This window comes from Stegostoma tigrinum, chromosome 8 (assembly GCF_030684315.1).
Source record: "Stegostoma tigrinum isolate sSteTig4 chromosome 8, sSteTig4.hap1, whole genome shotgun sequence".
In the NCBI taxonomy this organism is placed as follows: domain Eukaryota; kingdom Metazoa; phylum Chordata; class Chondrichthyes; order Orectolobiformes; family Stegostomatidae; genus Stegostoma; species Stegostoma tigrinum.
The window spans coordinates 39,778,256-39,793,831 of NC_081361.1; the positions used below are offsets into that span (position 1 = coordinate 39,778,256).

The 15,576-nt window shown below is 37.3% G+C and overlaps 1 protein-coding gene across 6 annotated transcripts in view; it reads left to right on the plus strand.

The window, feature by feature from the left end:
- The window catches only part of LOC125456082 (uncharacterized), an 81,506-nt gene that overhangs the window by 4,800 nt on the left and 61,130 nt on the right, over window positions 1-15,576 (plus strand). For all 6 annotated transcript variants that reach the window (XR_007248385.2, XR_009446055.1, XR_007248386.2 and 3 more), the window contains exons 2-4: window positions 3,546-3,976; window positions 7,822-9,125; window positions 11,881-11,955. Coding sequence is in view for 3 of the 6 variants with exons in the window: in XM_048538776.2 (XP_048394733.1) it covers window positions 3,643-3,976; window positions 7,822-9,125; window positions 11,881-11,955 (1,713 nt within the window). In the remaining 3 variants the exon portion in view is untranslated. The remainder of the gene's footprint in view (window positions 1-3,545; window positions 3,977-7,821; window positions 9,126-11,880; window positions 11,956-15,576) is intronic.

Here is a 15,576-nt window from a genome sequence, read left to right on the forward strand (position 1 = left end):
TTTATTCCAGTTCCCTCCCCCCATCCCCCTCTCTGATGAAGGGTCTAGGCCCGAAACGTCAGCTTTTGTGCTCCTGAGATGCTGCTTGGCCTGCTGTGTTCATCCAGCCTCACATTTTATTATTATGTCGTATCTTCCTGTCTGTTTGACAGGCATCATCACACCCAGCTGTTCGGGTGTGTGTGTGTGTGTGTGTGTGGTCAGAAATGCCCTGTTAGCCCTACCCTACCGTCACGTTCTTCTGCTCTGGTGAACCTGCTGCTGGTGAAAATGTTTATAAGCTGGTGTGTTTCTTCTAGTTTAGTTTGTCTGGCGTTAGTGTCATCCACGTATTGGAACCATAGTGTGGGTTGGATCTGTGGAAAGACCATGTTTTCAAGTCTCAGCATGACTGTTTTCATCTTCATCAAACAATCTAAATGAAACACACCAACTTATAAACAACATTTTCACCAGCATAAAATTCACTGGACAGAAGAAGAAAAGAACAAACAGCTCCCACTCCTGGACATGATGGTAGGATGCAAGGCCAAGGGGAAATTTCTGACCAAAGTATATGGAAAGGACACACAGGGATCAAGTCCTAAATTTCAACAGCAACCACCAACGCGAAAATGGAGTTGTGTGAAAACACTGTCCAAATGACCCACAGCACACTACAGCAACCCAGAACTACGCCAAAATGAAGAATAATTCCTCCAAGTATTTGAAGACAACGGATACCCAAACAGCTGGGTCCAAGGATGCCTGTCACACAACAGGAAGATGTCTCATTACCATACGTCAAGAACATATCTGAACTGACCAAGACTCCTGCAGCCACTGGGCAACAGAGTGGCACACAAACCTACATCAACCCTATGCCAACTGCTAACAAGAATCAAAGACTCCTTAACCACTATGGACAGAACAAACATAATCTGAGATTCTATGCATGGACTGTGACAAACATTACATTGGATGGAAAGGAAGAAAACTGGCTTCGAGAATACGAGAACACCAACTAGCAACAAAAAGACCAATACTCTTCTCCATACATACATACAGACAAATTGAACCACAAGTTTGATTGGGACAATGTCAGGAAGCTAGGACAAGCCAAACAGAGACAAGTACAAGAATTTCTAGAGGTCTGGTTCTCCACCAAGATGTCATCAATAAATACATAGGATTAGACTTTTTTAAAATATACAACCACTGCAAAGAAATGAGGTAATCAACTCCAACTGACCCCAGAGTTTAAATAGCAATTGGGAATATATGACAACACTTCATTGGAGGCTGCACTGATGATGCTACCTAGCCAGGCAATGAAACTTCTGCAAACTAATGAACCAGATTGGCAAGCAAACCAACCACAGCATCCACAACTTGAGCTACAAATCTACTCAAGAACTTTAGACAAATATTGCAGCAACAACTTGCATTTATTTAATGCACGTATTAAGATTGAAAGTATCTCTTGGATCTTGCTTTGTTAGTTCTTCTTTTGCTTTTCTCTTTGGGACATAAGAGTCAAATCACATGTTTGTGTCTTATTCAATTTGCCTCCTGTAAATATAATAAATATTCCCATTTCTTTTCCATGCCTCTTACATTTGCCCATACCTTTATATTGAATTGTCAATGTTGGCTCATGTGCGTTCCTGTCAATTTTTGCAGGACTTAGTGACCAGCAACAAGGAAATTTATAGGATTTTGTTTTCATCCTTTTTTTTTGCCATCACCAAGGGCTCAAAATTTAAGATAAAGTTGATCTGATTTATGTTTGTTCACTAGAGGACAGAATTCAGTTGAGTTCAATTTAATTAGATGTAACTTTTTAGGTGTTCCTCAGAAATAATCTCTAATAAGGAAATAAAATATTCCCCGGGTTCTGTTAAATATATCTCCTGAGGAGAATATTTTACAGCAATCCTCTTTTTAAAAGGAACCCCTGTTAAATGTTGAAGACTTGTTAATGAACTGAAGATTGATGGATGGATTGACCTATAATTTCAGAGGCTGGGCATCTACCATGCAACAGTGAGCCTGAGAAGATAGAAGCAAATTCAGTTCGGCTTCTTGGTCAGCACTTTTCTGAATCCATAATCACTACCATCTATAAGGACAAAGGCAGCAGATAAATGGGAACACTACTATCTACAAGTTCCCCTTCAAGTCACTAACCATTTTTGACTTGGAAGTATTTTATTGTTCATTCAATGTCGTTGTGTCAAAATCCTAGAACTTCATCCAGAATGGCGTTGTGGGTCTACCTACAAAAAGTGAAGTGCGGCGATTTTAAAAAGGCAACTCCCCAACAATCTTCCCTAAGGCAACTAGGGTGAGCAATAAATGCTAGCCCAGGCAGTGACTTTCACATCCCATGAATAACATTTTTTTTCAATTATCTTCAGCATCTGGCCAGTAATTTGATAGATGCACCCATCCAACAGGACTATTGCTGCTCACCTTTGGGCAAAGAAAGCCCAAACAACTAATGATCAGTTGGATTAAAGTTTTTAAAAGAGTTCCCTGACTTGTTGCTCCATTTGGTATAATTTTGAGGACTCTCTGGACCTTCCAAAGAGAGGACAGCTTTGATACAATTCCAACCATCAGCTTTAGGGGTATTCCTGTATTTGGAGGGTTGATGTAAAATGACAAGGGCAGGGATTATCCACTTTTTTTTGTTTTATTTTCCTATTGTTGGTGTATATACTCAGGCCTGCTTATTTGGGAAAGGCCCAGTAATCCAAAATAGAGTGAAAAGGAGACCTGACATAAAAGGCCTGCACCTCTATTCTCGTACATAAAGTTTGGGAATCCTTGAGGTATTGTGATGACAAAAGTCAGCCCTATTGTATAACTACAGCCTGAAACTCCCTTTGCTCCTTTACTACTAGTAATGAGTTTTTTTTGCTATTTCAAAGCAAGTTTCAAGAATTTAAACTGTGAAATAAAGTTAATTTGTCTCATTAAATAAATTCATTAGATTTCTATGTATTTACTATTGAAGTAAAGCCCTAAGTGAATTGGTAAAATTGGGGATAATTTTGACAGAAAAAAACTTGGGAAGCTGTCTTCAATCTACTAATTCTGGGTTTTACTGAGACAAGGCAGAAGGGCCGCAGAATAGGATTGTAAAAATGTTTATGAAGCAGGAAGCCTTAGATTTAACCAAATTTTAGAGCTTTTATGGTGTGATCAGCGCAGTCTCCGATGCCTCAGGAAATTCAACTACAACAAGCTGAGAGTCATCTCTCAACATTAAGCTGTATAACATGCTAACATGGTGATAGGTGTACTTTTGAGGGTGTTTAATTGTGTTTAATTCCTTTTAGTCTTCAAATTGAGATATAACAATGTGACATCGTGAGATACACAGTATTTAGAACATAGAACATTACAGTGCAGTACAGGCCCTTTGGCCGCGATTAAATATTAAAAATAGAATGTAATTTTTAATGTTGATAGTACATGATTAGTAACAATCACTTTTTATAGTAAGTGTACTCAAGTATTAATTATAAAAACACTAACTCTTCTTCTCTCCTGCATAGATTATTCTACTTATAAAGAACGTTTTCAGACTTCATTTAATGAAGATTGTGCCTAGTTTTGTCTGGCTTTTTAGAACAATCTCTCTGATTTCAAAAAATGGACAGCTTTGAAGCAGATGTAAACTGTAATATGATGAATGAATTGGATATAGATGCCAATGAAGAGCTTCTGGAAAAAATGGATGACTATCAATTCACCAGATTTGTAAAGAACTACTGTGTTAATTTGCGACAACCACATGACATTCTAGATGAGGACTGCATCAAAAAAAGATCAGAGAATTCTTTAGTGTGGGAGAAATCTTTTGAACACAGTATACTTCTAGATATGGATGATGATTTCGACTTAAGTTTTAATGAAGTATGTGATTCCTATACCATCTTCCTTTCTCAGTCGTCAGCAGAAGATGATAGCGTTAATATTATTACAGGTTTGTGAATGTGATCATTTAATATTCAGTAAAGAGTTTCATTTGGGAACATTAGAAAGAGAAACATAATGTAGGATTTAAGATCATTTTTGCAACGTTATTTTGTGAATGAAAGCATTTGTCATCCTCTATTGTCAGAGGTGCACTATTTAATTCATTTTTGACCATTAATTTCAACATAATTTTAAAGCAGTTTTGCAGTCTATAATGTAAGCTTTGCAAGTAGTAGTAAATTAAGATCTGTACTCTATTAAAAATGACAATTAAATATTTTAAATGTTTTTGCACTCATTTGTAATTCACTTATCCAATACCACAATGCCTTTCCTGACTCCTGAATAAATCAGAAGTCAGTGGTTTTAAAAAAACATGGGTCATCAACAGAATGAAGAAATTTAGTACCTCAAAGATGTTTTGTTTATTTTTCCCCTCCTAGATTGTTGTATTTAAAATACTCAAGATGTTAATAGACAGTCCTGTGCTTTTTATTTCATTTGTGTGACTGAAAATGTTTAACCACAGATTGCAAATGCGACTTACTCAGCAACTGCAAAACCACTTAGGAATGATTTGACTTTTTTTATTTTCTTTTAAAATATTGTTGCTGGAATTTTTAAATTATACTCCAAAGGCCTAGCAAGTCTGGGTTCTGATCCACTGAAATTTATTTATATCTCATTTGAGATGGAATGAACTACGATGCTGCAGGATTAATGATAAATAGCATTCTATAACTGCAAATTATGTAGTAAAATATCCCAAGTATTTCACACCAATGTGATCGGACAAAAATTGACAACCACTGAAGTTGACACTGGGGCAGGTGATGAAATATTTGATCAAAACAAAGGTCTTGAACACAGGTGATTGGGAATGAATTTCTAAATCTGGTGCCTAAATGTCTGCAGTGACTGCTACCATATAGGACAAGTAGGTGGGTGTTCACAGCAAGCCAGAGTTAGAGGAACACAATTCTTGGTGGTTTGTAGTTCTGGAGTATTTTTCAGAAGTAGGGACGGTCAATGTTGCAACAATATATAAATGTATACCAATAGCATACTGTGAATCCTAAAATCAGAATTGGTAGTCCAGGGGCCAAATAGGTAAGCAAGCACAGGGGTGATGGATGTTTGGGCTAGGATACACCAGCATAAATGTGCTCAGATTTGTGGACTGTGGAAAATGAGAGGGCACCCAGAAAAGTTTGGAATTGTTGACTGTGGATGGTAAAAGTAGCATGGATGAGGGTTTCAGGAGAAAATGGCCTAGCACCTTCCTGATTTCTGCAAAACCGGGCATAACATTTCTGCTGCAATTCTAACAGCATCTTCCAGTACTACACTGAACTTCGCTTGTGATTATAAGTACAACCTGATAGTGGATATAAAAATCACATTGTTTTTGAGAGATATAGCACCTAATAGTTAATAATTGAATTATAGACCTATGTTATGCAAGCTAAGACAATTTGCATTTATGTAGTTTCTTACATGCCCAGATGTCTTGAAGCATATGTAGTTAGTTACTTATTTTGATGTGTAGTAATGAAGGAAACAAAGCAACCAATTTCCGCATTGTAGATTTTCACAAACAGGCATATGTGACCAAATCATGTTTTGTGGTATGGAGCAATGATAAATATTGGTCAGCTCACCAGAGATTAAAACCTCTCCAACAACCTGGCCTTTGAATTAACACCATACCATTATCTACATCTACTTGCAAGAACAGGTAGTGTCTTGGTCTATCATCTCTTGCAAGTGGCTGCACCTCCAATATGCAGCATTCCCTCAGTTTGAAGTGGAACTTGAGCCCATAACATCAGGCTCAGCAAAGAGAGTGCACCAATGGAGCCGTACACTGGCGCTAAAGGAATATAAGATTAATCCCATTGAAATGTTCTATTCACTTTTAGTGACACTTTCAAAGAAAAGTGTAGGAGTTGAGCTTTCATTTATATTTAAAACTCTTCAATCTTTGTTACTGGGCCAAATGTCTCAAATTCCCTCCCTTACAGCTCTATAGATACACACAGTGATGAAGACAACTAACCTTAAAAGCAAGTCCAGCCTGTGTATGTGCTGAAACTTCTCCTGAAATTTACATATTACAAAAGGTGAAAAGAAGTAACCTTAAAATGTGCCCAAAATAAACTTAGTGCAATAGACTGTAGAGCACTTTGTAAAACCAGGTAGGACCCCAAATTTACATTCCATGCCTTTTCTTATTGGCACAATGTGAAAATACCATCAGATAGGGTTGCTGATACTAGCTTGGAGTTTCCACTAATTTGAAGATAAATCATCTCGACACTGGTGACAGCAACCAAGGAGAAAAGTCCGAATGGGATTTAAAAGAATCTTTGACATTATATTTTTACAAATGTTGGTGATGTGAAATAGGATGATTTGAGTATGTAGTTAGACTTGAGGGGTCACAGGATGAAACCTCTAAAATATGTTCAGCAATAATTGGCAAGCTTATTCCTAGGGAGTATTCCTCCCCTGTGTTGAGATTCAGTTTAGTAATTTGGGTAAAACTCTGCACCTGTCAGGTTCTAGTGTTATCCTGCTGCACTAGTGCCTCAGGGTGACAGTCACTGTATGCACTACTGGTGGAATGTTGTCAGGCTGAGCACTCGAGATGAAGAGTCTCTTATTCCTCCCATCTCCACAAAGGAAAATGAGCTTTTTTTCTTTTGGTAATAGCCCCAGTAGTCAGAAACTGCTGGATAGGTATTAATCTTAAATCCACAGAAGACTGTATTTCTGGAATGGGATTTTTGTGGGACAAAACCCTATAGTTAATTGGCAAAATGGGCTCAATGAAATCTAATTTCTTCTCCATAAGAATAGCATCACATATACATGCTAGATTGATGAATACAAGGTTGAGTAAATCAGAAGTTCTTCGTGATTAAGGTTCTCCAGCTTCACTGGCTATTTAACTCATGCAAACAATTGCGATCCATTTTGCGAATTCATTGGAGCATAACTTAATAAGCACAACTTCCTATAGTATATATTCCTTTAGAATTGAATGTAACACTCCTTGCTGATTTGCAAACTAACAAATTAGGAGCAGAATTACACCAATCACTCCCTCAGGGCTGCTCTACCATATAACAAAATCATTGCTGATCCAGTTTCAGTCTAAACCCAATAACCTTTGACTCCCTTGTAACTAACCCACTGCAGTTAACACAGATAGATACATACTGCACTCATTTATGCTGTCACTGCAGATCTGTGTGTCAAAGTAGACTTCAAATAACATCAGTTCTCTCGAAGTTCTAGCTCCAATCCTCCACTGGTCAATCTATCTGGAGAACTGCCAAAGAAAGTCTAGATGTCCATTTATATCAAACTCATCTCCTAATTTTCAGCAATTGAAATAAAGATAGTGCGGTATATAATATACTGTAAAGTTGCTTTTTGATTTTCAATTAATTAATTTTCTAAAAATCTAATCATAAGTATTATCTTACACTGAAGATATCATCATTCAACTTCTGTGTAGGAAATGCGTGTGGAGAGAATGAAAGAAGGGAGTTAAAATCTGTATAATTTAAAGAATAAATCATTTCAGTTGTTTTTGAAGTTGGCAATCAAAAGAAAATACTTCAAATTTTACTCAATGTCTTACAATTGTTACGTAACTTGACAGTAAACTTTATAATGTTTGTAAGAGATGCTGGCTGATTTGGATAAAGAATCTGACCAGATTCAAAACAACGCATGGCTTTGATTATGATGATTGGAGATTGATTGGTTTACTATGAAAATTAAAAATTCTGGAAATCAAACAGGATTTCTATGTTGACAATGTTTGTCTTTCTGCAATAGATGATATTGACAAGATTGAAAATGAATATGAAATAAACAGGGCTGAAGAAACTGGGAATGAGCAAAACCAACACAGTTCTAGCTATTCGGACCAAAATGATGAAACAAAAGATAATTTTAAAAGTAGTTTTCAAGAGAGCAAACTGCAGGAGTTGTCTGGCAATACCACTGATGAGGAGCTGGAAGAATTGCCATATGATGGTAACTTACAGAATGTTCGTGAACATGCAACAGATGAGCATCCTGATTTAGTTGCCCAAACACTGCCATTAACTGGACTTGTCAGAAACCAGTCAGCTCCTTTGTCTGTTTGCAGATTGACACAAACAATCCCATTGAGTACCCAGGAAAGATCAACAATGGAGAATTCATTCTTCTGCCAAGAAAAGCCTGATAATGAACCAAATACAGAACCTGAAAATTCTAACCACAGAAGTAAAAGTGAAACAAATACTTTTTTGCCGAAGGACACAGTTGATGCATTGGTATCCAGATATGAAACTGAATTAGAAAATAGCTTACCGGTTGAACACAGTCAGGTTTGTGATGGAAGATCAAACATTGCTGAATCACTCCAATATTACTTCTCTGAAGAAGACCTGGCACTTAGTTCATCCACGTACATTGACTCTGAGACTTTACCAGAAACCTCTTTTACAGATAGTGTTGAAGAAACTGTAATTAAGAACCATGTTTCATCAGTGGCTAGTAATAATTTACCTATAAACATGAACAAATTTACAATATTAGAAGCAGACCTTTCCAGGAATCAAGGGCTGGATAGCAAATTTACAACTGAAAAAAAAGTATTCCAAGTTGAAGATGATTCATACTGCAATACGTATGAGAAGATGGAAAATAATTGCACATGTGCACTAGAGAATTCACCAAAAATAACACAGGAAGAGAACACACAAGCACTACCTAATCTTGAAACAGTATCAGCAATTACTCAAAATCCTATTTTAAAAATGGGAAGAACAATTTCTTACAATGAAATCAAATATGGTAAAGGAAAGCAACATTATCCTTTGCTTGACTTTTCCAAAGTTGGACCCAAAGTCAAAATTCCCAAGAGGAATACTTCGAGTAATTATAATCTGGAAAGACCAATAATAAAAAAGGCAAAATCTTCAGTCGACTCACCAGAAAGTCCTCATGCAACGCATGAGTCAACAGTAGATGCAACACAGGTGATATTGGATAGTACACAATCTTCAATAGTTCCTACCAGAACAGAAGTTAACAGCAAAAAACAACCTGCGGACTCAAATCATACCCCAGAACTTTTTCAACAATTGCAGGTAACAAAAAGCTAGTGGCCAAGAAAATTAATTTGTGCCTGAACCATGTGCAATTCTAACACAATGTATGTGCCTAACAAGAACAGATGGCAAGACCACAACTAGTTGGTTCACCAATCTCATGGGAGAGCTTCTTTGGCCCAGGCAAAGATCAGCCAACTTTTGTGGACTGGTCTCTGGTTTTAACGTGAAGCTAGGGAGATCATTTGTGTCCCTCCTGGTACTACAGTATGTTAAGTCAGCAGGTCATTTACACTCCAGTTTGAATGTGTAAATTGACCCCTTTGTCAATGAGATTAACGATAGTTCAAAGTACAATCCTGGATGCTTAGTGAAGTAGCTGTAAATCAACAGGGCAGGAGTAATTATCTTACACAGAATGATTGTGTGTGTGCCAACCATTATATTGGACACTTAAGTACCCATTTAACATCGATGAAATGGATGCCATGCCGTGATATTTATTTCCATTTCACCACTAGTTCTTTCATATTTCCCAGTTTGACTTTGACTTTTAAACAGTCATATGACAAAAAACATGGCTAGTAACTCAGCGACTACACTTGATAATGGGCAGAAAATGATGAGTCGCAAGATAGACACAAACATGTGAAATAACCACACAGAGCGGAGTGCTCCGCAATGCTGTGTTAATTCATGTCATTTCAATTGTGCAGCTCTTCCTCGAGGCTTTTTCTTGTCTAGCTGATTTTTTTTTAAACCTACAAAACTAAAACAGGAAATCATTTCATTGAGAGCTTCCATCTTAGCATGCACATTCAACAACCTGTACTGAAAACTCCGTTCACATTTTAACAACTGTGACAAATTCTATCACAGCAGCGAAGACCATCTAAAACATTGTTTAAACAGCCACCAACATTCTAAGTAAAATAATCCACATCATTCTAAAAACAAAATCAATTTTCCTTAACGTTCAATGTTTAGAAATCATTTAAAAATTTCTGATCCACATCCACATCCTTGGGCCGTGGTTGATCTAGTTAAGCTGTTTTGTTGAATTTTTTTCTTGGTTTATCTTTTGCGATGTGTTCTTTATGAACAGACTAGCAAACAAGTAAACACATTATCACCTTCAATAGCAGTGGTAAAAATGTCAACCATAATGATTTGACAAAGTTGTGTTCAAAAGTGCTTTTCTACAAAATAAAAATAAATCAACATACAATTTTAGAACACATATCAGGAGATGTAGTACATGATCATTTGAAAAGTCAAACTATTAATAGGTACCCATCAGGTATCTCTAATTCTTTACTTTTATGCTAATTTTATAATATACTATATAGTATACTGTATTACTCTACTAATATACTGTTATAAGATACAATCTTGGGTCTCCAATGTGATTTAAAGAGTGATTAAAACAAAGAGCAAATACTGTGGGTCATTTTTTTTTCCTTCCAAAGAGCAGTTGATAAAGAATTATTGGCAGCTGCTGGAAAACAATCTGAGCCTGTGTAATTATGGGATAAGTAAATTATAACTTAGAAGTAGTAGGACATTCTGCCATTCCCCCCCCTCCCACCGAGCCTGCTCTGCCATTCTAGATCATAGCTGCACATCGTTTTCCCACACTATCCCCATATCCCTTGATGTCATTAGTATCTGGAATTCTACTAATCTGTGTCTTGAATATACACAATTACTGCTTCTGAGGACAGCATTCCAATGATTCTTCACCCTCTGAAGAAATGCCTGCACTTCCCAGTCCTAAATGACATACCTCTAATTTTGAGACTGTGTTCACTTGTTTTTGACTCCCCAGCTAGGAGCGACATTCTTTCTGCATCTATCTGTCTCAATCTTTAAGCATCTTAAGATGCTAGAGAATTATAACTCAGACTCTCAGTTTGTGAAATGGCATAAGCAACCTGCTATTAATGACAACAATCTAACTTGGGCATTCATCCATGTTATGAAAATACAAACAGAGATTAATTCAGAACAAATAACGCAAGAGCAAAATGCTGCAGATGCTGGAAATCTGAAAACAAAAGGTCTGGTGACATCTGTGAAAAGAGAAAAATAGTTAATGTTCTAGGTCATTTTATCATGTTCACCTCTTTCAAGAATTTTCTGATAAAAGGTCCTGAATCTGAAAGTTGTGTTTCTCTCCAAATGAAATTTGGTTATGGGGCTCCTGACATGGTTTTGCTATGAAAAGGTAACTGATCAAGAAAGGGACTTCAAATTAGTATTTGATCATTAATTGAAGGAACATAAAATGTATGAGTTTGCTATAGGAAAAATTAGGATTCCCTATGATTTAAAGTCCTGTTGCCAGGATTGATGTTTGTAGAATTAAAGGACATGTAAACCTTACAATGGGTTCTGCATCTATACTTAATCATTGTGTTCACTTTGAACCCATGCATCAAGAAGAATAGAGATTGCTCTGTAAGAGTGTTGAGGAGTGTGACCAGAATGATATCAAATATGATAGCACTTAGTCTATTTGGTGAAATGTTGACTTGTAAAGGAATAGATTAAATTTTTTTTAAAATGAAAAATGACTTTCAAACAGACTAGTTAGATATTTAATTTTAAAACAGAAAATAGGATAAAGTTGTACAGTAGGTATTCCATTTTTCTTGCAGAATTTGAAAACTAAAACTTTGCAACAATTTGCCTGTGTTGTTGAAGATATTGATGTGAAACAAATGTATTTGTCTACAGATGTTTAGAAACCAGCTCTATCTTTATAATTTTGCTTTTATGCTTTGATTTTTAGGAGGAGTTTGACAAACTATTAATAAAGTATGCAGAAGCTGAGAATACCATTGATCAGTTGCGTTTTGGAGCAAAGGTAGGCACATTAGTTTCAATCAGTGTAATAATTGGCAACTCGATAAAAAAGTATTGTTGTGAACTGCACCTGAGACTAGATTCCCGGCCTCAGTTTACTCTTCCATCATGTTTGCTAGATGTCAGGATCAGATAGATGATCAGAGTGATAATGGGCTCTATCATTTATGCTAGGAATAGAAAAATAATTATGTGGGGATACAGACCACTCAGTACATGTTAATAATAATAATTCATTGATATTTAGTTTTGTTACAGACAGGGGAAAGTGGTAAATGAACTTCATCATTTTATTTGTCTTCTGAATGTAAGCGGAGGTTTTTTTTCCCTTCTATCTTGAACAAACTGACATGTTTCCCCCAAGGATTTCATGAAGGCTACATTTTATAGTGACCTGCAGCAAACTGTCCTTGGGGTTAAGTCAAAAATTTATTAATGTGTTCAAATCCAGAGGATGTTTATCACAACATATACACACGATACAAGAAAGGAAAAAGAGAGGAAAGAGTTCTCAGGAGAAAGAAACAAAAATACAGTTAATAAGTCATGTGATTTTTAGACTCCAGAAAGCAAGTGTCCAATGAGAATTCCTTTCTATAGGAGCTCAGATTTAGGTGGAGCCGGCTAGTCGAGTCTATCGATTTCTTTTTAAAATTGATGAAAGCACAACCCTGTGATGTGAAGAAACCTCATCCATATTTCAGCTGAATAGAAGTTTTCTTTTTAGAACTAAGTTTGAGGAGCATACCCAGACTTGAAGCTAGCTTAAATTTTCGTCTGTAGCAAGTTTATTCTGTTGATGGTCTTAAGACTCAACTTACTCGACTGGTAAAAGCAAACTTGATTTTACCCAGCTGTTATATTCGCTGCAGACTGACAGTTAATAGCTGACTGATTCTTATCAGAATGAAGCAAAGGAGTGTAGAGTAACAATTAAATTTTTCAGAGACAAGAGGAGTTCTAACTTTGAAACAATGCAACTGGATGAGTCATCTTTAGTTATTGGGGTAGTTTCTATGTCTCTGGGCATAACTGTTGTTTATGTGAACTAAATAAATGGGCCAATAGTGTTTTCTCAGGTAAAGTGAGTTTCAATAGACTTCTTAGTTACTGGAGCTGGCTAGGAGACATATCATAGATAATTGGAACTGCACAACTGCACCTCCCAGTCACGTCGGTTTGCAATAAACAGCTGCACCTCCCAGTTGCGAAACATGTCAACTCCCCCTCCCATTCCTCAGACAACATGTCCATCCTGGGCCACCTGCAGTGCCACAATGATGCAACCCGAAGGTTGCAGAAACAGCAATTCATATTCCGCTTGGGACCCCGGCAGCCCAATGGTATCAATGTGGACTTCACAAGCTTCAAAATCTCCCCTCCTCCTTCCGCATCCTAAAGCCAGCCGAACTCGTACCTAACCTGTTCTCCTCACCTATCCCCTCCTCCCACCTCAAGCCACACCCTCATTTCCTACCTACTAACTTCATCCTGCCCCCTTGACCTGTCCATCCTCCCCGGACTGACCTATCTCCTCCCGACCTCCCCACCTACACTCACCTTTACTGGCTCCATGCCCGCTTCTTTAACTTGTCTGTCTCCTCTCCACCTATCTTCTCCATTATCCATCTTTGATCCCCCTCCCCATCTCTCCCTATTTATTTCAGAACCCCCTTCCCTACCCCATTTCTGAAGAAGGGTCTAGGCCCGAAATGTCAGCCTTCCTGCTCCTCTGATGCTGCTTGGCCTGCTGTGTTCATCCAGCTCTACACTTTGTCATCTAGGAGACGTATCATCATCTATTGAGTTTGTTGACTGCAAATCCATGCAATGCAAGTGTATATGGTTCTAGGAGGATAGCATCTGAGTTCTGTCCTGATAATTGCTGATTGGGACAGTCCAGAAGTAGTATAGAGTCACAGTAGTTAACTTGCATCCTATAATTGCTGGCAGCCATGTTTAAGTACAGCAAAGCCCAGTCTAAATTAAACAAAGTTTTTTTTTAAAAACAGTTTATGATCTTTTTCAGGTATTGTGGACTTGATAGTTTCTGTAATTTAAGTTTGTGAACTGAGGTTAATTTGTATTTTACTCACCTCCCCCTCCTGTCTTAGTTAATACTTTATAAATAAAATCTTTTCAGAGGTTACCAACATGGTCTTATCTAAATACACAATATATAAATTACTGGAATTAGAAGAGATGTATACTTATTTATCTAGCTATTTCAAAAAGAATTATTCTCCTAAGTAACAGTTGTTGCTAAAGCTATAAATTACTTTAGTAACAAAACAGCCGAACATCTTCTCTGGATAAATTAGGAGTGAAGGTTGCATTCAATTTTACAAGGTTTGAATGAATACATATTACTTAGCAAATTGTAAGTTAATTTAGTAGAATATACTATGTCCCTTTTTATAGTGTTGTTTTGAATCAAGCCAGTCCCTTCCTTTCATTTCAGTAAGGTTTATCGTAGATAAATAAGTTACTATAAAAGTAGTGACCTAATAGAAGTAAAGAGAGTTGAATATAGAGGTATAATCTTTTTTTCTACCCCTCTGTATAGAGTATACATAGTTTTATTAAACTTCTGGGAGCATTTCAAAACTAAATTTGTCTTACACTAACAGCATGAGAATACTTCAATCTTAAAGCATTACTGAGAAATTAGATGCTAAAATTGCAAAATGAACCTGGAATTGTAATTTGAAATAAATTTAGAGAAAACTGGGTTGGAATGTTGTGCAAGCAACAGGGACTCCTGTTTATGTGAACACTTTAGGTGGTGGCCCAAGTTGTTTCTGCAGAGGAGGTGTAATGCCTTTTAAGTGCCTTGAGGGCACTTAACTGGCTACTGTTAAGCCTTCCACCACAAGGTAGAAGTCCTGCCCCTGACCTCCTTAGCTAGTAGCACTACTGATAGCATCGGCTGCTGCTGATAATGCTCCAAGATGCGGCTGAAAGATTGCCACTTGATCCCTGGAAAGTGACTGGAACAGAGTGAGGATTGAAGAGGAGTCTTACTGAAGAGGGACAAAGGCAAGAGCGGGGAGGCTTTTAGTGCCGCCCCACTTTATGATGCCAACTGTCTCAACCAGACATTGGGCACCTGACAATGAAAGACCATGAGGCCATGGGCAAACTGAATAGGATTTTCTGGGCAGACTTCAGATGAAACAGCCATATGAGTTCATTAAACTCCTGAACCAATACTAAATTCCAGTATCTCAGGGAAAATATCTGTCTTTGGAAACTATAAATACAAACAAAATGCTGCTGACAACGTCAACCTCACAAATATCTCCATCCTCAATGATTGGGAAATCCAAGCATCTTTAGTCAGAAAAGCCAAGTGGACAATCCATCTTAGACCTCCGGTCTCTTGCGTCAAAGACGCCATCTTTAAACAATTTGATTCTTGCCACACGATATTCAGAAACAGCCAAAGGAACTGGATACTAGAAAGTCTATGCACCCTGACAACATTCTGGTAATAGAACTGAATACTTCTGATTCAGAACTAACCCTTACCCTAGCTACAGTGTTGCAGTATAGCTACAAACACAACATTTACTGGCAAAGTGGAAACTTGCCCAGGTATGTGCTGTTGATAAAATGCAGG